This window comes from Colobus angolensis, unplaced genomic scaffold (genome assembly GCF_000951035.1).
Source record: "Colobus angolensis palliatus isolate OR3802 unplaced genomic scaffold, Cang.pa_1.0 Scaffold29, whole genome shotgun sequence".
NCBI lineage: Eukaryota > Metazoa > Chordata > Mammalia > Primates > Cercopithecidae > Colobus > Colobus angolensis.
In genome coordinates, this window is record NW_012116154.1 from 588,867 (window position 1) to 613,550 (window position 24,684).

General features: G+C 37.6%; 1 protein-coding gene and 1 pseudogene across 2 annotated transcripts in view; one reads left to right on the forward strand and one right to left on the reverse strand.

The window, feature by feature from the left end:
- ATP8A1 (ATPase, aminophospholipid transporter (APLT), class I, type 8A, member 1) overlaps positions 1 to 24,684 on the forward strand; it is a 278,979-nt gene that overhangs the window by 205,592 nt on the left and 48,703 nt on the right. For both annotated transcript variants that reach the window (XM_011949035.1, XM_011949034.1), the window contains 5 exons: positions 11,024 to 11,207; positions 11,301 to 11,411; positions 20,416 to 20,490; positions 20,595 to 20,717; positions 23,952 to 24,030. In XM_011949035.1, coding sequence (XP_011804425.1) covers positions 11,024 to 11,207; positions 11,301 to 11,411; positions 20,416 to 20,490; positions 20,595 to 20,717; positions 23,952 to 24,030 — 572 coding nt within the window. The remainder of the gene's footprint in view (positions 1 to 11,023; positions 11,208 to 11,300; positions 11,412 to 20,415; positions 20,491 to 20,594; positions 20,718 to 23,951; positions 24,031 to 24,684) is intronic.
- On the reverse strand, positions 3,466 to 4,744 carry LOC105516750 (annotated as a pseudogene).

A 24,684-nucleotide genomic window follows, 5' to 3' on the forward strand; every position in this document is an offset into this window, starting at 1 on the left:
CCCCTGACTTTCACTCTCTAGATCAGATTTTCCTATGCCGGTTTGAAACTTTCATACTTTATTCTATTTCTTGTGTTTTGGTAACTCTATTTGTGCTAATTTTTCCCCTTAAGTGTCCATATGTTTTAGTGTGTCTTCCTTTCCTGCCCCCACCTCTCCAGTAAAGAGACAGGAATTGTAGATAGTGATTTTGTGTGTGTATCCAGGGTCAGTCTGATCTTATATTTTTGTAAGTAAGCTCCTTTTTCTCTCCAAAAGCTTCTAGAAATTTTTCTTATTCTTTAACCATAATGTGTCTAGGTATAGGTGTCATTTTCTTATCTATGTTTTTGGCCCTGTGTGAGCCCTTTCAATCTAAAGACATATGTCTTCTGGAAAATTATTTGTCATTACTTTTTATATTTTCCTTCATATTCTTTTCTTGGACTCCCATTTGTATACATGTAGTCCCCTCTGTTCCTCTTTTCCCCTTTTTCCACAATCTTTCCTTTAATTGGCTGATGTCTTGGACAAATTTTTGATTTGAACTTTCAGGCTGCATCATCTTTATTTTAGCAGTTACATTTTCATATTACTGTTTTCAGTAAGTTCATCATAACTGCTTTTCCTGGTTTCATGTTTCTCTCTAAGGTTGGTTATTATACTTTTTTAAAATTCTTATATCTGTTTTTACTAGGTCCTGTAAATTGTATTTCTTTTTCGCTCATGATTCTCTCCTGTCTTAAAAACTTCCCTAAAGGACCCTTTTCCCTATTGTTTCTAACAGGCATTAATATCCCTTTGGAAGAACATCAAAAGCTAAGTCCTAAATTAGGTAAATTTGGAGGCAGGGCCCAATCTCATTTTATTAAATTCCTGTTTCCCCCTAGTTCCATTACCTGAGCACTCCTCTTGTTAGAGGCAGCCGCCCTCTGATGGCATTTCCTGTGTGAGGTGGCATTCGGGGGTCTGTCAGCACAGCCATATTATTGGCACCTGTCCCTGCCTGGCTCTGTGCCTTCAAGTTGACCAGAAAGATCTGGCTTTCCTGTTCCGAGGCATGGATAGGAATTCTTTCTGCAGTTTTAGCTTTAGGGCACTGAGGATGTACTCCTGGAATTGGAGTGTTTTGTTTTTTAAGCATGTTATTTTGGGTTTGTTTTCATAAGCTCCAAACCTAAGCCAAACTCCACAGTTGCAATGAGAGAGGCTCCATCCAGCCCAGTCTCACCCCCCTCATGCTGGTCAGCTCAAACAGGGTGCTATGGGCAGAGAACAGGGCCGCCAGAAAGCTTCCCATCTGTGTTCTTCCATTATCCCTCGCACACCACTCTTTTCCTCCATGCTGCTCAGCTTCTCCCAAGTATTTACCACTGTCGCCACAAAGGTTTCTCTTGGATTTTTAGTTGATAATTATGACCCTGAAATTTACTGGCCTCCTTTTTTAACTCCCGACATCTTCAGAGTTGTATTTTAGTTTCTGTCAATAGTCTGTGCTACCAATTGTTCCATCTTCCACTAGGTATTTTTAAGGTGAGAGAAGGTTCCTTGGAGAAACTTACCTACATAGCACAGGAAGGTCATGAGGCAGAGAAAAGCAAGCTGATTTTCTTCCAACCTAAACCTTCCAATCTGGGCCGTGCATGATGGCTCACACCTGTAATCCTAGCACTTTGGGAGGCTGAGGTGGAAGGATTGCTTGAGGCCAGGAGTTCGAGACCAGCCTGGGCAACATAATGAGACTCCATCTCTACAAAAGAAAAAAAAGATTATCCAGGCGTGGTGGTGTACATTTTTAGTCCCAGCTACTCAGGAGGCTGAGGTAGAGGATCACTGGAGCCCAAGAGGTTGAGGCTACAGTGCACCAAGATTGTGCCACTGCATTCCAGCCTGGGCAAGAGAGCAAGATCTCATCTCAAAAAATTAATTTATCAGTTTAAATTAAAAAAAATTTTTGTCCCTTCCTTCCCTCCCCAGAGTCACAGGAAAAGAGATCACAGGGCGTGTGTGCTCCAGTCATACACTGGGAATGGGAAAAGAATGGAGGCCACTCTGAGAGCAAGGTCACAACAGGGTAGAGCTGAAAGGGGAAGCACTCTAGGCCTTCTTGAATAGAAGTGCTTCCCAGTTGAGAAAACACCAGTCCCATTGGCAAGACTCCCTAAACAGGTGGCATGACCTTGTTCCATACAGGAAAAATTTCTATCTCTTCAGAGCAGGTGTACAGAGAGGGACTACTATCATATAGGCTGACAATATTTAACTCCCAGGATAGTAGCTCAATAAAAGTCCTTAATAACTCTTGGGGGCAGAAGAAAGGTCCTGAGATCTGCTTTCTTCTCCTTCTGTTCTTCCACAGAGATTTAATCACATACTAAAGGATCACGAAATACTTGAATGAATGACTCTTGAAGGCACATTCCCAACTCAGCAGTCTTTTCCAAGTCCAGTTCCAACTTTTCAGTCAGCCTACTTAAATGAATCCACTAGGGTATCCCACTACTATCTAAACTTCCCTGATACTTTTCCGCTGTCAATATTCTTCTTGCCTTTTCCATTTATGTTTAGACCCTCATTCTCCCAGTCACCCAAATTTGAAACCTCAGAGTCATTTTTGAAGCCACTTTTATTTGGAGCCCTCTGAGTTTTTATTTTCATTTTCATTGTCCTTTCCCTAGATCATATTCAGATATATATAAAACATATTTTGGGCAATCCAAATTAGTGTTTTTAGGAACAGCCTCAAGCATGCTCTTTTTTATATTAAAAACTGTTAACATCTCCTGTTGCTTAGAGCTGACTGCGACATTACAAGTTTGTTACTGTGGCATGTAGAGGCATGCTGTCACCTGGCCCTAATTCATTCTGAATATACCCACTTTCCCATGAAGAGGTGAATGTTTCCTGCTCTACCTAATAATTTTTTTCCTGTCTTCCCTACACATGGAAGAGAGCCTGGAGAATCCAATGTCCTTTACATAGTTCCCTTTATACTCTAGGTATGAACCTTATTAAACAGATTTTGCTTCTTAACAGTGAATAGTCAAAAATGAATGAGAATAGCAATGTTACTTTCTCTTTCTTTTTCTTTTCTTTTCTTTTTTTTTTTTTCTTTTTTGAGACAGAGTCTTGTACTGTCACCTGAGCTGGAGTGCGATGGCGCGATGTCGGCTCACTGCAACCTCCATCTCTCTGGTTCACGCAGTTCTCCTGGCTTAGCCTCCCGAGTAGCTGGGATTATAGGTGCACATCACCACACCCAGCTAATTTTTTTTTGGATTTTTAGTAGAGACCGGTATGTTGGCCAGACTGGTCTTGAACTCCAGACCTCATGATCCGCCCACCTCAGCTTCCCAAAGTGCTGGGATTACAGGCATAAGCCGCTGTGCCCAGCCAAATGTGTCTTTCTTGTAACATTTCCATTTATTTAGTTCCACTACCTTTTTTTTTTTTTTTTAACTGTGAATATACTTTAGCCATTTTTGTTTACAATTGAAACTCTGGGAATTCAAAATTAACATCCTTGTCCATGAGCTTCTTATAGACACCAGAAAACGTTTCAGCCTTGCATTCCATGTTGTTCTCTTATGCTTTTTCCAAATGAACTTTTATGAAACTTTTTTTAATTTAATTAAACTGCCATCCAGTTTCACACAGATTCTCTTGCCCACAATTTCACTTGGGAAGATCAAGTCCTCAAAAATTGTGTCACATACAGCTCCTGGGATGCTTTTGCTTATTTTTTGTGTGGCTTTTTCTTTTTTTTTTTTTTTTTTTGAGACGGAGTCTCGCTCTGTCACCCAGGCTGGAGTGCAGTGGCCAGATCTCAGCTCACTGCAAGCTCCGTCTCCCGGGTTCACACCATTCTCCTGCCTCAGCCTCCCGAGTAGCTGGGACTACAGGCGCCCGCCATCTCGCCCGGCTAGTTTTTTGTATTTTAGTAGAGACGGGGTTTCACTGTGTTAGCCAGGATGGTCTCGATCTCCTGACCTTGTGATCCGCCCACCTCAGCCTCCCAAAGTGCTGGGATTACAGGCATGCACCACCTCGCCCGGCTAGTTTTTTGTATTTTAGTAGAGACGGGGTTTCACTGTGTTAGCCAGGATGGTCTCGATCTCCTGACCTTGTGATCCGCCCGTCTCGGCCTCCCAAAGTGCTGGGATTACAGGCTTGAGCCACCGCGCCCGGCCTGTGTGGCTTTTTCAAGTTGGCTTAGGCAGAATTCTCCTCTGAGCAATAAAGACAGCATGCTTCCCACTGAACTTTTTCTCCAGTTCACGTACTAGCCGGAGTTGGATTTTCTGGAAAGATTTCAGTTGAGGAACAGAAACAAAGATTATGATCGCTTTCAGGCCACCACCAACTTAGGCTCCTTGGCTGCTGTAATACTCAGCTTCCTGAGCTGAGCCTTGAGGTCCGAGTTTATCTCCAGCTCCAGAAGAGCCTGGAAGATGCCAGACTCTTCTAACTTGTTTGGTTTCTTGCTGTTGGGCTTCACAGTCTTGGTGTTTGAACTGAACATGGCCTTCTCCTTGCTAAGCACCAGCTTAGGAAGAGCCTGCTACCATTTTTAAATCTGCTATGTGCTGAGTACAGTGCTAGGGTCAACATAACTAGAAGATATTTTCTGAAGAGAAAATGAACAGCAGTATTGTAGATAAAGTAAGCTTTCTGGTGTGAATATCATAATAAATATCTATACTAGGCAGAGTTTCCTTTTTAGTGCCTTTCATAGGTCTGTTTGCTAATTAGTGCACACATGCACATATATTTATAATCAAATACCATCAATAGAAACGGTCCCTATTTAAACTACTTATCTGAATCATTGAAGCAGACAGCAGTACGTTTACCTATAACCACATAAATTCCACAAAAGAGAAGTTTTATATCTAAAATGCATTGCAGAAAGGAAATCTTTTAAATTTGCTTTCCTTTTTTGTCCTGTGGAAAGGCTATCTGTATTTTATTTCTGTAGACTCAGCCCCTATATTGTAAGGTCTCCTGAATGCCCACAACTGCACAATATATCAACAGATGTTGGTTTTGGAGGCTAGGAGAGCTCTCACTCATCAGTCATTTGAATAGCGCAATTTCTTACCAAAAGTGGTTGAATGTTTCATTATGTACCGTATTGCTAAGTATCATTTTTAACACTTGCCATGTAAGCTGCTGTTTTCATTCCAGTAACAAGTTGATGGTGAATTAACAATATTTTGTAGTTTTTGTATATCAGTTTTTTTTTTTCTTTTGCTCTATCTTAATTTCTTCTCAATGTAAAATTTTATAAATGAACCTGCCAAATTTTAGTTCAGAAGGATTCAAGGAAGATCTTCTAGTTTACGTTGTTCTCTCCTTTTGTAATTTCTTTAAATAGTCAACAAAATATGAGTCAGTAGGAAATACACTGATATTCACAGGAGAAATCTTAGGAAGTTTGTTGCAAAGAAAAGCACAGCAGATCCCCGCACTAGTGATTCTGACCTCTAACCAGGCACCTGGAACAGACCTCAAATTTAAAGTTTGAGGAAGTTAAAGAAATTTAGTAAATACTGGGCTTGGTCACTATATAAAACATTTCAGGAGAACTAGAAAATACTATATTCCTTCATATTCTTCCTAAAAAGTTTTCTAGATTTACCTTCTAAAGGCAACTTTATAGTAATTTTTTAAGTTTCCAGTATAAGTCTTTGAGATCATATTGTATTAGTATAATTTTGTGTATATGTAAGAATTTTTTAGGTTATGAATCCCAAAACACAATCCAGTAGGATAAATTATTGTATTCTTTTTGGCTACCTATAAGCAATTCCTTAAATTATCCGTTATTATACATCTATCTATCTATCTATCTATCTATCTATCTATATATATACACATATAATCTTCATATTTCATTTAGGTGATTCATTTAGCTAATCCCATCAAAAGAGTGCAAAACAAGCTTCATATAAGATGGACCACCTATATATTTCTTAGCTTAAATGGTAAAAATTTCCAGTGCTCTGGTCTAATGTTCACAGGGCAGTGAGAGTTACTGCATAGCAAATAAGAAAAATAATGAATAACATGTGCAGAAACTACAGCCAAAATAATATCTGAAAAGCATATTACACTTAGTGCATGTCTAGGTTGTATCACAAAGGACCACCCTCTGTTTGTGGAGCCACAGGGAAGAGAAAGGGACATTTACAGTACACATTTGATATGTAGTCTTTTTCCATGGAGTCTCTTCTACCCAAGAAGAAAAAGCAACAGTGGAACAGAAGAGAACTGTGAATAAATCCTGGATGCAGACCCACAAATGGTTAAAAAAAAAAACAATCTCAGGAAAGAAAACAGTGCCTTTATGATGTTTCAGAATTATACGTTGAGTCACTATTGGCGTTTGTTTAGGTTTTAGATATTCTCAGCCGTGGATGTGTGATTTTTTGATAGACATAGGAAGAATTAACTTGTTGTGTGGTAAGGTAGTTCTAGACTCATGGAAATTGTATGGATCTAGAAGCAAGTGTACGAACATCAAGAAAGTAAATAAACTCTGAGTAGAGTAATCTTTTAAGAGGTGGAGACACAGCAGTAGAAAAAAATATATTCTGGAGAATTTTGAATGTGAAGTTAAAATTTATTATGTGCTATTTCTATTACCTGAAGTGAATTCTCCTCTCCTTTCCAGTGCCAAGTCAAATTCTAACTTATCAAGGGAGGCCTCTTAAAGCTCATGTTGATTTCTGAAATTATCAAAGAGGGGCAATCATATCAGAAAACTTTATGTTACACTCATTTTTAATGTCTTATAATTTTCTTTTGCTGTATTGTAACTCCCTTGTAGCAAGGAACAATTTTTTAAATGGATGCTGTAAAAATAGTGGATCTTTTTTGCCGACTTCAGCTTGACAAACCTGAATCACTTTCAGCCACATTCCTTCCCTACAGCCTTCTGCCAGATACTCACAGCACGCTATGCTCACACCCAGAGGCTCTTAGGTGTGTACATGCTCTTTGGCTTCCATGAGTTGACTTGGTGCTTTGTAAGTGGGGCTTGTTCCCTAGTACGCTTATTCCTGTTATACTTCTTGAAATAATCATTTAATTAAATATCTCATAACTCATCCAAATAATCGAGTAAAAGTTATTGCTGGTAAATCCAGGTATAATGCTCTGGAAAGACTTTTTGAGTTGCTAAAAAATATTGCTGTCAAATTTTGGAGTAAACTAACTATAAACTGGGGTAAAAGGAAACGGTACATTCTGGTCTCCATTTTAGTGAAGCAAACCATCGACTATGCCTGAGTGAGATTTCTGCTACAAAAACATGCAGAGTTTCAAACAGCAGACCGCTATGCAAAGTAAGGTTCTTTGCCCTGCATCACAATTTGTACATTTATACTTTGAGTTAAATATTTTAAGAATGTGTATTTTATTTTTTATGAGTCTCCACTTAAATCCAATATCTTTGTTTAGCAACCAACTGATATTTCAGATTCATCAGAAAAGAAGGCTTTCATTATGTCTTTTGTTTTAATTTTTTATTTCCATAGGTTTCGGGGGAACGGGTAGTATTTGGTTACATGAATAAGTTCTTCAGTGGTGATTTGGAGATTTTGTTCACCTATCACCCAAACAGTATATACTATACCCAATTTGTTGTCCCCCTCCCACCCTTTCCCCTGAGTCCCCAAAGTCCATTGTGTCATTCTTATGCCTTTTCATCCTCACAGCTTAACTCCCACATATGAGTGAGAACATACAATGTTTATCCATTCCTGAGTTACTTCACTTACAATAATAGTCTTCAATTCCATCCAGGTTGCTGTGAATGCCATTCATTCATTCTGTTTATGGTTGAGTAGTATTCCATCTCATTCATATATGTGTGTATCTGTATATATATACACACACACATATATATTTACATATGTTTACATATATGAATCTATTTCACATATGAACATATATTTATATGTATATTTGCATATATTTACATATACATATGTGCATATATACACATATATACACACATATCACCATTTCTTTATCCACTTGTTGATTGATGGGCATTTGGGCTGGTTCCATATTTTTGCAATTGCAAATTGTGCTGCTATAAACATGCATGTCCCAGTATCTTTTTTGTATAATGACTTCTTTTCCTCTAGGTAGATACCCCATAGTGGGATTGCTGGATCAAATGGTAGTTCTACTTTTAGTTCTTTAAGGAATCTCCACACTGTTTTCCATAGTGGTTGTACTAGTTTACATTCCCACCAGCAGTGTAGAAGTGTTCCCTGATCACTACATCCACACCAACATCTATTCTTTTTTGATTTTTTTTATTATGGCCATTCTTGCAGGAGTAAGGTGGTATTGCATTGTGGTTTTGATTTGCATTTCTAAAGAGCTTCTGCACAGCAAAAAGACCAGTCAGCAGAGTAAACAGACAACTCACAGAGTGGAAGAAAATCTTCACAATCTATATATCCAACAAAGAACAAATATCCAGAGTCTACAAGGAACTCAAACAAATTAGCAAGAGAAAAAACAATCCCATCAAAAAATGGGCTAAGGACATGAATAGACAATTCTCAAGATATGAAGATGGCCAACAAACATATGAAAAAATGCTTGACATCACTAATGGTCAGGGAAATCCATTATGTCTTCGATCTTCTTCCAAGACAGTCATCCACTTTTGTTTTTTTTTTTTTTGAGATGGAGTCCCGCTCTGTTGCCCAGACTGGAGTGCGGTAGCACCATCTCAGCTCACCGTAACCTCTGCCTCCCGGGTTCAAGCGATTCTCCTGCCTCAGCCTCCCGAGTAGCTGGGACTACAGGCTGCGCCCCTATGCCCAGCTAATTTTTTGTATTTTTATTTGAGACTGGATTTTACTACGTTGCCCAGGCTGGTCTCGATCTCCTGACCTCGTGATCCGCCCACCTCAGCCTCCCAAAGTGCTGGAATTACAGGTGTGAGCCACCAAGCCCAGCCAGCCATTCACTTTTAAAGCTTGGTAATGGAAGCAGATGCTCTGGCTAGTAGCAGCTGCAGTGTACTTTTGAAATGTCTGTCACTATATCGTTAATCTTTTTTTCTTAAATGGGCATTGTTGCTAATGGCAGACCTACTCTTTGTTTTTAACACCTAGTTTAACCATACAGAATTGAATGAAAATCCTCAGCCAATTTTAATTTGGGTGTTGAAAATTACAGTATCAAGCAGAGGAAGCAGTGTTTGATGGTGATCACCATGAAGAAAACTAAATTTAGTCCAACTCTTTTCTGATGCTTTTTTAAAATCACTAATATCAGCTCACCTTGCAGAGATTTCTCCTTAATCACAGGTTTAGTTTATGGAAAAAGTACCACTGTTTCCTAGTTCCATTGAACCCTTGGTGTGACTTCATAATGTATTCATACTGTTAGACTATTAAAGGGAATTTGATAAAGCTTTCAAATACTTCTCTCTATTCATGCCCATTTCCCATTCTAGATCACTTATTGGTGAGCATTCCTTTTTGACATTTACTAAATGTCAACTATAGTCCATGTTTAAACATTGGCCTAGAGCCAGTGGACTTACCAGTTTATATTAACCTGGTAAGAAAAATTAAATAAAATGTGAAAATGAAATGAAAATTGCTTTGAAGAAAAATGAAGCTAACAGTGAAATAGCCTGCTAATGGCTCAGTAGGCATTCATTTCCTTGCTGAGTTCACAGTTGTGTCGTTTTGTACTATTGCCAGATTGTGAAAGGAAATCCAAAGAAAAAATTAAAAATAGTTTTTTCATATAGCAACCATTTATTGAGTATCTACTTTGGATCAGGCACTAAAAATACAAAGAAAAGATCAATTGACTCTACAAGCAACTCACAGTCTAATGCAGTGATTCTCAGACTTGAAATAAAAACCAGAGCTACTCTGGCTGAAGCAGTTCATAAGGGCAGTGGGGCTCCTGAGGGCACATATCTGTGCAGAGTATCTACCACGAAAAATTTTTCCTATGGAATGATCAGGAAAATGGACAAAGATGTATCGATTGTCTCAAAGTAATGATCTTCATTTTTAAATAGAATAGTAAATGATTTTTCAGATGTTTTAGCAGATATTTATTATTAGACATCTGTGCCACATAACCTTGATAAATAATGTAGCTCTGAGATGTTTTTCTTGTATCAACATTATGTACATTAGTTATCTCTTACTGTCTAATTATTAGCTTAACAGTTTGTTAGACCAATTTATTGTATAGTTTTCCTGTTTTTCTCTGTAGTTTCTAATACAGCGTATACAGTGTATTATGCTGATGCATTCTGTCTTTGAACCCTTCTGCCCTTGTCCTAATGTTTATTTCTTAAATGGCTTTAAAAAGTCTGTGAAAAGTAATTCCAAATCTAATACCAAATATGATAGAGATACTGGTGTCTTCTGTTCCCGGTCCGCATTTGTATAAGAGGTTGCTTGATTTCTACTTGACTGTTAGTGGCTTTGGAAGAAAACGAAACCCATGAACCATAATCAGATATTTGGCATTTACCATGGTGTCTGAGAATTAATTTAAGTAGAGTTTTAAGCATATAGTCCATTATGTAAGATCAGATTGCAGAAGCTCAAAACTTTTACTTTCCAGCTACTATATAGGATTTGGTCAGTGTTTGACAGCATTTATGACATTGTTTTTAATTTGCAAGTGAAGAATTAGAAATTCTAATGCTTGTTAGGAAGTAAAGGCATTTCTGAACTCAAATGTTATTTCTTTAACATATTAATGCAAGCATTCTGGCAGGCTAATGCTTAACAAAGTATTCTCCCTTCTAGCTGTCACCTAGGGGTTTGCCTCTGAGATTTGTTTTTATTTATTTTAATTTTTCTTAATACGGTAACCAGATTAACAGATGAGTAAACATTTGCAAACCTAAAACTTTATCATAAGGTTTCTTCAGAGAACTATTCATTTAGGTCTTTTGCATCTTTTATCCTTCAATACAGTGGCATTTCAAAATTCCTTTTTTCAGAAAACAGTAATTGATAATATGTTTCAATTTAAGGGTTTCTCCTCTTCAAAAATCTGAAGTTGTTGAGATGGTTAAGAAACAAGTCAAAGTCATAACGCTTGCAATCGGTGATGGAGCAAATGACGTCAGCATGATACAGACAGCACACGTTGGTGTTGGTATCAGTGGCAATGAAGGCCTGCAGGCAGCTAATTCCTCTGATTACTCCATAGCTCAGGTAGAGCGTCATTTCTGCAAAACACATCATTCCTCTCAGTCAACTGATGCTTTGAAAAGGAAAACACTAATTTTTTCCCACTCTTCGTTTTAGTTCAAATATTTGAAGAATTTACTGATGATTCATGGTGCCTGGAACTATAACAGAGTCTCCAAGTGCATCTTATACTGCTTCTACAAGAATATAGTGCTGTATATTATCGAGGTAATAGCAGGTTAAATTTTAAATCCTTGTCATTTGCATACATATTTAAAGAAATTTCCTCTTTGAAGACATTTTCTCATTGTTTTAATTAATATTTTATTTGCCAACTTTTTATAAATTCTAAATGTATTAAAACAAAAAGGTGAACTGTAATCCCAGCACTCTGGGAAGCCAAGATACGTGGATCACTTGATAGGAATTCAAGACCAACCTAGTCAACATGGTAAAACCTCGTCTCTACTAAAAATACAAAAGTTAGCCAGGCATGGTAACAGGCACCTGTAATTCCAGCTACTCGGGAGGCTAAGGCAGGAGAATCACTTGAACCCAGGAGGCGGAGGTTGTGGTGAGCTGAGATTGTGCCACTCTACTGTAGCCTGGACAACAGAGTGAGACTCCACTTCAAAAAAAAAAAAAAAAAAGTTTGTCAGCCATGGAGAATTATGTTTAAATTCTAGCTAAAAATGTTATGTTGCTTTGATAAGAAGTGTTGAATTAGAGTTGCTAATGAGATAATAATGTATTTAATTTTAAAACTACATTATTACTAATGCATAAATTAGTCTGTAAACTTGACTGCATTTTTAATAAAACTCAAAAACATACAGAAGAAAGCAATACACCATGGAGGGATAATACACATGTAGAAAACCTATTTTTAAAAAAAGGTGAGGGAATGAGAAACATTGAACTAAGCTAGCACTTCTAATTCTGAGAGGAGACAAAGTAGTGCAATCAGGAAAAATATGCAGGTAGCTTTGCTAGTATTGTTGCCTCATTGTTCCTATTATGTTTCAAAACTTAGATCTTTGTTATATACAAGGATCCCTCTCTATCCAGATCTGTTTTTATTTCTGTGTTTGGTGAGTAGCAAGAGTTCAGATGATGAGAAATTTGTCTAAAAATTATCAGAATCTTTAGTTTCTGTGTCGGGATAGCAAGGGATTTGTATAATCCGTTTTATGTGTCAAACATAACATAATTTTAAAAATGAAAACCCGAGTCAGGAATACCACTTTTAAAAGGATGCATTTGTTCTGTGAACAATTTGTAGCACCTACAGAGCCCAGGCACCAGGCTTAGTCCAATAACTACAAAGTAAATCAAGCGTGGTTCCTGTCCTCCAGGAGCTTGCTGTATTACTCTGTTCTCACACTGCTGATAAAGACATACCCAAGACTGAGCAATTTACAAAAGGAAGAGGTTTAATGGACTTACAGTTCCACATAGCTGGGAAAGCCTCACAATCATGACTGAAGGCAAGGAGGAGCAAGTTGCATCTTACATGGATGGCAGGAGGCAAAGAGACAGAGCTTGTGCAGGGGAACTCCTTTTTATAAAACCATCAGATCTCGTGAGACTTATTCACTGTCACTAGAACATCATAGGAAAGACTTGCCCCCATGATTCAATTACCTCCCACTGGGTCCCTCCCACAACACATAGGAATTCCAGATGAGATTTGAGCCAAACCAAACCATTCTCCCCTGGCCCCTCCCAAATCTCATGTCCTCACATTTCCAAACCAATCATTCCTTCCCAACAATACCCTAAAGTCTCAACTCATTTCAGCACTAGTTTAGAAGTCCACAGTCCGAAGTCTCATCTGAAACAATGCAAGTCCCTTCTGCCTATGAGCCTGCAAAATCAAAAGCAAGTTAGTTAGTTCCTAGATACAATGGGTGTACAGGCAATGGGTAAATACAGCCACTCCAAGTGAGAGAAATTGGTCAAAATAAAGGGGCCAAAGGCCCCAGGCAAGTCCGAAATCCAGCAGGGCAGTAAAACCTTAAAGCTCCAAAATGATCTCCTTTGACTCTATGTCTCACATCCAGGTCAAGCCAATGCAAGAGGTGGGTTTCCATGGTCTTGGGCCGCTCCACCCTGTGGCTTTACAGGACACAGCCTCCCTCCCAGCTGCCTTCACAGGCTGGTGTCAGGTGCACAATGCAGTCAGTGGATCTACCATTCTGGGGTCTGGAGGACAATGGCCCTCTTCTCAGCTCCACTAGGTGGTGCCCCAGTGGGAACTCTGTGTGGGGGATCTGATCCCACATTTTCCTTCTCCACTGCCCTAACAGTAGTTCTCCATAAGAGCCCAGTCCCTGCAGCAAACTTATGTCTAGGCATCCAGGCATTTCCATACATCTTCAGAAATCTAGGCAGAGGTTCCCAAACCCCAACTCTTGAATTCTGTGCACTCACAGGCTGAACACCACCTGGAAGCTGCCAAGGCTTGGGGCTTGCACCCTGTGAAGCCACTGCCTGAGCTCTGTGTTGGCCCCTTTCAGCCATGTCTGGAGTGACTGGGATGCAGAGCACCAAGTCTCTTGGCTGCACACAGCACAGGTACCCTGGGCCTGGCCCAGAAAACCACTTTTTCCTCCTAGGCCTCTGGGCCTGTGATGGAAGGTGTTGCCATGAAAACTGCCATGAAAACCCTGGAGACATTTTCCCCATTGTCTTGAGGATTAACATTTGGCTCCTCGTTATTTATGCAAATTTCTGCAGCCAGCTTCCATTTCTCCTCAGAAAATGAGATTTTTCTTTTCCATCGCATTGTCAGGCTGCAAATTTTTTTTAACGTTTATGCTCTGCTTCCCTTACAAAACTGAATGCCTTTAACAGCACCCAAGTCACCTCTTGAATGCTTTGCTGCTTAGAAACTTCTTCCACCAGATACTCTAAATCATCTCTCTCAAGTTCAAAGTTCCACAGATCTCTAGGGAAGGGGCAAAATGCTGCCATTCTCTTTGCTAAAACATAACAAGAGTTACCTTTGCTCCAGTTCCCAACAAGTTCATCATCTCCATCTGAAACCACCTCAGCCTGGATTTTATTGTCCATAGCATTATCAGCATTTTGGTCAAAGCCATTCAGCAAGTCTCTAGGGAGTTCCAAACTTTGGCACATTTTCTTGTCTTTTTCTGAGCCCTCCAAACTGTTCCAACCTCTCCCTGTTACCCATTTCCAAACTCACCTCCATGTTTTTGGGTATCTTTTCAGCAGCACCCCACTCTACTGCTACCAATTTATTGTATTAGTTTGTTCTCACGCTGCTGATGAAGACATACCCAAGACTGGGCAATTTACAAAAGAAAGAGGTTTAATGGACTTACAGTTCCACATAGCTAGGAAAGCCTCACAATCATGACAGAAAGCAAGGAGGAGCAAGTCACATCTTACATGGGTGGTAGCAGGCAAAGCAAGAGAACTTGTGCAGGGGAACTCCCCTTTTTAAAACCATCAGATTCTGTGAGATTTATTCACTATCACAAGAACAGCATTGGAAAGACTTGCCCCCATGATTCAATTACCTCCCACTGGTCCCTCCCACAGCACATGGGAATTCAAGATGAGATTTGGCTGGGGAGACAGCCAAACCCTATCACTTGCCGACAGAAATACAATGCAATCGACATTAGCAAAAAGCAAAAAAAAAAAAAAACATTAATGCCAGAATATTTTATCTAGCTCAATGTATTCAAAAGATTATCATTGTCACCTGTAATCACTGTAAAAAAAAAAAATCTGGAGTATATTTTACATTTATACCACATCTCGATTTGGACTAATCACATCTAAGTGTTCAAGAGCATGTGTGGCTAGTGGCTACCATGCTGGGCAGCACAGCAATGGTAGATAAATAAGTGAACTGAATGGTTAATCCAGGCATAATAAATATGTTATTTGCCTTTTTTTTAAAAGTGGCCTTTTTATTGTCAGAAGCTATATTTATAATAATTATAGGTGTTATCAGTTTCATGTTCCTGTTGGAGCTCTGCAGATCATGACAATGGCCTTCCCATCGTTAAGAAACCTCCATCTCCCACTCCTGTCAAGGACCCACCACGCCCTCATAAATCTGCCAAGGGTTCCCTTACAAATAGATGTTTATTCCTGCCGCTTTACCATTTTACCTGTTGACTGTTTCTACACATCTGTCAAAAAAGATACAGCCAGGCCGGGTGCGGTGGCTCACGCCTGTAATCCCAACACTTTGGGAGGCCGAGGCGGGTGGATCACAAGATCAAGAGTTCAAGACCAGCCTGGCTAACATGGTGAAACCCCGTCCCTACTAAAAATACAAAAAATTAGCCGGATGTGGTGGCAGTCACCTGTAATCCCAGGTACTCAGGAGGCTGAGGCAGGAGACGCGTTTGAACCTGGGAGGCAGAGGTTACAGTGAGCCAAGACCACACCACCACACTCCAACCTGGGCAACAGAGCAAGACTCTGTCTCAAAAAAAAAAAAAAAAATCCAGCCATCTACTATATGGAAATCATATTCTATCCTTTACTCTGAGAAGTAACAGTATAAACAAAGTCAGTATGTTGACACTTTCCTTGGGGGCCGGTGTAGATTTGCTTCACCTGTTCTTTGTGCCTCTGTCAGAATGCTTATCTCCTTGTTAAATGTTGACTGAGCATAGTTCTTATGAGTCAGGCTAGTAAAATTGAAACTTAGTTTTGAAGTGTACAGGCAGTTTTGTGTAATGGTCACTAAAAAGGTTACAACCTATTAGATAAAATAACCTAAATCGTGGAAATATAAACAAGGTACTTAAGTGAATGTACTCGTTCATTACTGCTAGATTTGGTCTGGAATAGTCTGTATTTTGAAGCAAAATGCACTTCTAAAATAGTTTATGAGATCCAAAAAAATATTCTTTGTTGTTTATATAAATGTGTAGTTCTTTTCTAAAGTTAATTATTTTTCTATTCTCAATCCCTTCTATATATCTAGCTTTTCTATTTATATGTTCTTCTCATTCCAGAACACTGACATTCAAACAAATATCAATTTATACAGTTTATTTACATAGATTTATCAAGATACCAGGAATTTAAAGCCACTGCCAGCAATAAATCTGCTTATAAAAAGATAATTTTATAAAATAAGAATGCTCAACTTGTCGCTTTTTAAATCTAAATTGACAACAATAAAGTAGACAAAATTTATGTACTAATGAGAAAATAAAAACATTAAACTCAAATGAAAACAATCTTCATGCCGTGTTTCACGCCCAGAATTATGTGGTTTGTGGTTGATTAACCCTAAACTTCACTTGCCTTTGATTTTAAAACCTCTTCATGAGATATTTGACACTGATCAAATTCTTTACACATTGAAAAGGAAGTGAGTTCTAAACTTTACGTGAAATCTCATTTTTATTTTTCTCGACAGTTTGTGGAAATGTGTTTTGAATATAATTCAACTGTCTTGGAAATGACCTTTTAAATCAATTCCCAGATACCCAACTTTTGCCAGCTAAAACAAGTTCTGCAGATGTTAATGGCTCATGTCAATACTGTGAATGAATAGACAGAAAACACATCATTGAATGTCTCTAGTGAGGACAACTGCCAGTCTCGAATCTCTCCTTTCAGTTTTTTGTACTGATCAGGCGTGGGAGCAGAGGACTCATTGACTATTTGTAAGCTGCTGTTTAATATGCAGAAATGCTCCATCGGGAAATGAATGTGAAGCTTTAGCTGCCACGCCTCTACTGGGAGGTGGAATTTAGAAAATAATGCCAGGAGAAGCAGGTCTAAAATTTCTTTGCTAATAAAGGAATAGTCTTGAACACTATGCGTTTTATGGATTTAAAACTACAAACACTGCTTTTCTCATTGCTATATTGCTTAGGAATGTCACTGTCTAGATATTCCATTGCTGTAAATTACAGCCAGACGAATACAGATTTGTCAGATGGTTGTATAAAGCTCTTTCTTACAGGAGCTGCTCAGGGGCAGCTCTAGATGTTTGTTTAAATTATTGGCTCTTTTTAAAGAGAGATTTTTTTATTTCTCTGATATGTCTGACTCCTTCCTCGTAAAATAAGTCCTCTTCTTTCAAATGATTGGCCACATCCAAGTTTTCTGGGAAGATCTCAAAACCAAGTTGTGTTTCTAATTTCCAGAAGCTTTGATAAAAGTCAATAAGGTGATACTGTCCCAGCAAGTGGTGCTGGGAGTTGAATTCCCTGTGAATTTAAATAACCTAAACACCTCCCCAGAGGGAGTGGTGTTTTCTTTCTGAATCCATGGCTCTGGTTGAATCAGAGGAGGTGCTTTTATGTATTTAAGATAATTTAGGTGTTGTTTTATTTCGCATGGAATATTTTCCTAATATTAACTGCAATCTCAGCCTAACTTGAAATCAGCCTGCCGGTAGACTACTTCACTGTTAAAGACCTTCTCTTTCTCCTTTAAGATATGTAAACTTGAATGTCAAAATATTGGTGTAAAAATGTAAGGTACCCTATTTAAAGTTTCTGTTCTTACCTAGTCATTTGTTCTTCTTTAAAAATAAATTAAAATATTAACTCTTAAAAATCCAGGCAGTACATTTCTAAAAACATGTTCACCTACCTTTCAGTAGGAAAAATAAAATGATAAAAATGTGTTGATAGCTTTCCACTTAAAAACTGCCATAAAGCATAAAGCAGTTCATGCATTTTAAAATACACTTTGGAAACAAACATGTTTACTTGCAAATTATTTCAAATTTGAAACTTGTAAATAATGATTTGAGGGAGGATCTTAAATTTCAAGCTCATAGTAGCCTTTGAATCAGCACCAAATATTAGGTACAAAGAAGCTAGGGGACCATTCATATTTACTAATGTTTGCCCACACACAAACTTACTAACATAAACTTCTCAGTGTACAGTATTGATGATTGCAAATGCGTTTAGAACTACAACCTTCGAGCCAAATCATGTCCGTTAGACGAATTTAGTATGCAGAGCGCTTCGGCTTTCTTCAGACCAACAGAGGTTAGACTGTGTCTTCATAGATTAGAGAGGCTATAATTGAAAGTTTGTTTTGAAATTCCTTATATTTCCATCATACCTTAAGAAATCTGAAAGCGCTTTTTAGAATGAATTACTACAGTAGATCACAGTTGTCTTCATGGAAAATAACCCCATCACTCTGAGTATCCCAAATAGGTATTTACATAATCCACATCTCAGGCCAAATGTGAAAACACAATAGAGAACATTAATGTCTGTTTTGTCAATTTGTGTATACTCGCCAGGAAAGAAGAAACTTCACTTCATGTGAAGATGCTCAGTTCTTTTAAAGTTTGCATGCATCAAATGATCTGGCTGTTTGCTTAGGGCAAATTATCAAAAATTTTCCATAAATACATGTAGCAAAGCAAGTAAGAATTTCAGATTTGACTCTAATTTCTCTGCTTTTGTTTTATTGTTGTAGTTAATATGTGTTACAGCTCTAACACAGTTTGGACTTATTTTTAATGTGCTGTTGCTACTTTGTTTTCTTTTCCATCTCATAAAGCAGACATTAGTTTTTATACATGCTCAATCGTTCCTTTCCACTATAAAAAGGAAGATCAGTGTGGGTACAGAACCTGTTCATAGGGAGGCCAGCCTGGGTACATATTGATAAATGGTGAATTTGTAGCAATTCATGCTTCCATAATGAGGTTAAATGAAACGTGAAGTGTAGCAAATTCCCTGCAACTCTGATTCAAAAATTCACTTGAGCCGCATGTCAAGACTGCTCTCCTCTAACAGTTTTGTCCTTATCGTTGTTGTTAGGTTTTGTTTTTGTATTTGTGCTTATGTAATCTCATTGCTGGGCCAGGCTTTGTACTCTCCCAGATCCATTTGATTTTTAGTTATACTTCAGTTCTACTTTTTAAAAACAATAATGTAGGTACTATTGTTTACTAATAGTCACTTTAATTTTTCTTATGTTTTAAACATGCTGGAGAAACTTTTGTCCGTATTGTCCCTTAATTTTGTTTCCAAAGTTAAGATTTCTGGGTTTTTTGTTTTTTTTTTTTGAGACGGCGTCTCGCTCTGTCGCCCAGGCTGGAGTGCAGTGGCCTGATCTCAGCTCACTGCCAGCTCCACCTCCCGGGTTCCCGCCATTCTCCTGCCTCAGCCTCCCGAGTAGTTGGGACTACAGGCACCAGCCACCTCGCCCGGCTAGCTTTTTTTATATTTTTTAGTAGAGATGGGGTTTCACCGTGTTAGCCAGGATGGTCTCGAACTCCTGACCTCGTGATCCGCCCGTCTCGGCCTCCCAAAGTGCTGGGATTACAGGCTTGAGCCACCGTGCCCGGCCTAAGATTTCTGGTTTAAAGAGAATTGTAAAATATGTAAGAACATCATGCTCTAGTCAAGATAGGGTTTTATCAATGAATAAAATTTAAGTAAAATATTTTAATATATAAATTCAAATTTAACATTCCAGCAGCAGTGGTTATCAAGAACTGTTAAGAAAACTCATGTACTTTGACCTATTCAACCTTGAGAATTCACCCTAAGGAAAAAGAGATATGTATGGTTTCAGTTTAGAGTTATTTATAATAGCAAACAACTGGAAGCCAGCTAAATGTCCAAAATAGTTACATCTGCACTGTAGAGGTTATACATCCATTAACATCATTTTAAAGGACATGTGACAACTTAAGAAAATGCATATTACATAATATTAAGGGGGAGGAGCAGAGTATGACACTCACTGTATGCAGGTTTCCAGTAAAGTAAATTCGTGAATTTAAGTGAACTATACAACCAGTGCAGATGAAAATAGTGATTGTATTATTGCAGGAAACTATTTCCTAAATAAACAAGTATTACTTTTATAAAACAATCTTTAAATAACTGCATCCTGATATTTTTAAGGGAATTGACGCTGAAAACTTTAATGAGATATACATATATTCTCTAAAAGTACTGTTAAGAAAAACAAGATTGTTTCTCATTTTTAAATCGTGATTTCCTGTTCATATATTTCTTTTTTGATTCAGCAAGCAGGACCAATTCTGACATAAATAACAAATACCCTATGAAAGCATCTCTTTGAATCAGAAAGTAAACCAAAGAAATGTCATTTTCAAAAGAGTCATGAGTATAATATGTTAATGCTCCTATTAGGCAGCAGTTGAGTATACAACAGATTCTAAGCAATGCATTTATGTTTTTGTATTCTAATTTTGGGGGTTTTGGGTTTTTTTTCCTAGATCTGGTTTGCCTTTGTTAATGGCTTTTCTGGACAGATCCTCTTTGAAAGATGGTGTATAGGTCTTTATAACGTGGTAAGTTTAGGACATTTGATAATTCCTGTTTCATTGAATACTTGGAGATAAAGGTTCACCCTGCATTTGGCTGCTTGACATGATGACCAGTTTGTGTGCTTTAGATGTTTACAGCAATGCCTCCTTTAACTCTTGGAATATTTGAGAGATCGTGCAGAAAAGAGAATATGTTGAAATACCCTGAATTATACAAAACATCTCAGAATGCCCTGGACTTCAACACCAAGGTAGGGTGCAGTGCCCTGGCTGGGACATGTTTGGTGGGTCTGTTTTTACTGCCCTCATTACATGGGATATGTGGTTTTCCAAGGCCAAGGATACACTAGCCTGAGACAACTCCAGGGTACTGACTATATGGCAAGTCGTATTTCTTAAGGTTCTGATACAGGCAGAGAAGGTTTTTTTGTTGGTTGGTTGAGTTTGGGGTTTTTTGTGCATTTTACAATTAAAATGTAACCAAATTCACTTGGGTTTGCAAGGCAGCAGTAAAGCTGGCCTGACGTATAAAAATCATTGTCCTTTTGGTTCTCCGGCCTTCTGTTTTTGCAGTGTTGTAGTGATATGCTCACTCCTCACAGGGGCTAGTCATCTAGGACTGGTAAGGACTGGCTTTATGTGTGTAAAGGAGTGAGAAGTATTTTGTTGCTCCTTAACTAATTTTCCGTTTTGTGAAATATCTTTGTCCTCATTAGAATTTTAGATCGATTGTGTCAGGCATTAAAATTACAGTCTCTGGGAAATAGTACTCAGTATTTCCAAGCCATAAAATTAAAAATACAAGATAAAATATCCAACAGTTTATCTAAAATCACATTCTGGGTGTGATCCAATAGCATTTATCCTAGCCACAAAAAAAAAAAAAAAAAAAAATCATTTTCTTTATAGTTTACTTTCCTGCAAGTATATATTCTAAAGTGTTTCCATTGGTAACAATTTCTTGTTTAATGTGAGTGTGGAGGAAAAAATTTAATATTACAACAATCAAAGTAGGTGTCATTTTGAAACTAACATTTGTATATTTTATTGGTGTTATGAAAGCAACAAATAAAATACACCACAGAATTGTTTCTGTTTAATATAGTGCATGTTTATTAACATGTTACTGATAATTAGATATAATCTTAACTCAGTGTCTTGAATTTAGTACCGTTAATGTAGGATATTTTAAATATTTAGGAATTCATAAAGCTTTTCAATGGCATTTTCTATATGCCAGGAGAATAAGTGAAACAGGTGTTTTGGTGCCTTTAACCTCACAGCATAAATGATAGTGCTAGGTTTATGGACAAGACGTTATTCTTCTTCTGAGACGTGATCTTCATGAACACACTGTGCCTATGTATCCAGCTGTGCACATGCATACAACTTGATGGCACTGTTTTAAATAAATGAATTTGGCTAGCTCAGAACAGACAGACTGAAGGATTATTTAACTTATGCCATTGGTTCCAAAAAGTATTTTTAGTGGGCTCTCTTAAAACTAATACTATTTATAATATGCAGTATCTCTGCTTTCATTTTTAAATGTTTAACTTTTGGATTTTTAAATTTATTTGTGATGCCCAGTTTGTATTAAATTTCATCATATTGCTGTAATGTTTTTCATTACCTGTGGTGGGCATTCGCAAATGATGGCAAGCCACAATCAGACTATGGCCTCTGGTTCCCCTGAAAAAGTGATCTGAGAGCTAGGGAAGTTCCAGGCCTACTAGTATATTAACAATAATTCTCACCAACCAACCTCAGCCACAGGCCTAGTCTACTAGAGCGTGGGCTCCATAGTACTGTCTCTGAAGTTAGCCTCCAACCACAAACTTGGCCATGCCATTCTTGCTTAAAAACATAAATTGATCCTCACAGAACTACCCAAAATCATTCCTGCAAAGGCACATTCTTCTATACATGGCAACTTGGACACATTTTGGTGGCCAGGAAAAGGGTATAGCGGGTAGTATATTGTTTTAATGTGGGGGCATCATTCCTTGTATCTTTTATTGTTGAAAAAAGTTTTTCATTATCTGTAGAGCCCAGGCGTTCAGACAAGTCATCAGATCAACCCAAAAGGGTTATACAATTTCTATACCCATTTGAGTATTTAGTTTATATACATGAGTTGCCAACCCTGTTTTACAGGGTTTATGGATTTTTCTAGCGATTTCAGTGAAAAGTCTTTGATTCAATCTAATATAAGTGTTTGAAAATTCAGGGACAAATGGCTACAAAATGCATAGTTGTATACACAGCAGTTGCTGGGGGTTCCAAGTGCGGGAGCATTGTTGCCCTGAATGATGATGCTTACGTTTGTTATGGTAAAAAGGGTCGGAGGTTCTGAGGTCGTGACAGGGGTTAAAGGATTAGCATGTGACAATAAGTATCAGTCAGGAAAATGGAAAAGTAGAACTAATTTTTCTTGCATCCACCTGTGCTTTCTGTCAAATAAAAACTTGCGCTAATGACATAGTGAGGAGAAGAGACAAAGGTTAATGAGTAACACAAGTTCAAATGTGTAATGTATTGGAGCGTAAATTGGATCATACAATCCAGTGTGGCTGGGAGAACTAACAAAAGAGATTGAGCTCACAGTGGAAAATTTTGGGAGGCAGGCAACTTAATTTCTGTTGTTTGAACAGCTTAAAACTATTAATACATGCCAATTTTATTTAGCATAAGTTTTGTTTGCAAGAAGCACTTTTAAATGACAAAACTGCAACTGTTCAGAGGGGCCATAAGAATTCTAAGCAGTTTTTCTATAACTTAATCTTTCACATCCATGTTACAAAGAAAGTATCAGTGATGCTTGCTCTCTTGTTCTTAAAATACAATAGATATAAAAAGTGGTAACTATTATATGATGTTATAATGATACAAAACTTGGTATTAACAGGTGTTAAATTGTGAAAGCCTTTAGTAAAGCCATAGTCACAGTGCTTTATTTGTATGATTATATAATTTAAATGTTATACTGGCTATAACAAGTATATATCTTGATACCCTGCAGAGTATAGTATAGAGTATCTTTATATCTCTTGATAAGAGAAAGCATTACATCTTTAGCATTGGAAAGTTTATAGTTGTACATGGGGAAAAGAAAGGGATTTCCCCAAATTATAATCTTTTAAAAGTCTATTCTTCTGGAATTATGAAAATAGTCACACTTAAGGAATTTCAGAATCTGCATTTTTTTATTTTAAATTTTCTTTTCTTTTTCAGGCAGAAATTTAAATTTGTTTTTTGAGAAGCAGAAAAAAATTCAAGTGAAGCTGAATTTTGAGAAACATAAAAATAAATAAATGACCCATGAAAGTCTAAGAGGCAGAAAGTGTCTGTCAGTTCTATTAATTCACAGTGGTGGCCCGACAGAAACACGTTTTGTGAATCTAGCTCATAGATAAAAAGAAAGGTCAGAGTTCACAGAGCTAGTTTATCGCAAATGGTTCTCATGGATTTTTGTTTTCCCTCAGGTTTTCTGGGTTCATTGTTTAAATGGCCTCTTCCACTCAGTTATTCTGTTTTGGTTTCCACTAAAAGCCCTTCAGTATGGTAAGTAGAAGGGATATGAATGCAAAGAAGTGACTTTTTACTTTTTTAGAAAAATAACTCATTGTTAATGTATGTTAAAAAGTATAGCAGTTTCATTGTATGATATTTCTCTTAACCTAAAATGCATGCATCCAAAAATTGTACACACTTTGAAGATTTTTATTATTCCTTTGGGAGCAAAGTGATTTAATATATGCAAAGCCTTTCTTCTTTACTTCTCATGTTTTCCAAAGTTGCAGAGAGTTAAATTTTAGGGCTTTTTTTCCCCTCTGTTGATGTATAGTTTGAGGACAATAAGTGCTAATATTTTATGTAGCCTATTTATTATACCTATGAGGCTTGTATCAAGCCCTTTATACTGAAACTAATCAGACACGCTGGTATTTTCAAGTATACTTGAGACAGTGTTTTGGATGAGGTTTTTAATATGTTTTTATGTTCATCTTGGAGTATTAGCTCTGCTCATTTTGAGGGGAGTGATTTTATTCTCTCGGTTTGGAGAGAGAGGATCATGGTGCATTTCCTATACACATAAAAGTGATTAAATAGCTACTTTAGAAAAGAGATCCCTGTGATTCTTTTTTTTTTTTTTTTATTTAAGTTCTAGGGTACATGTGCATAACGTGCAGGTTTGTTACATATGTATACTTGTAC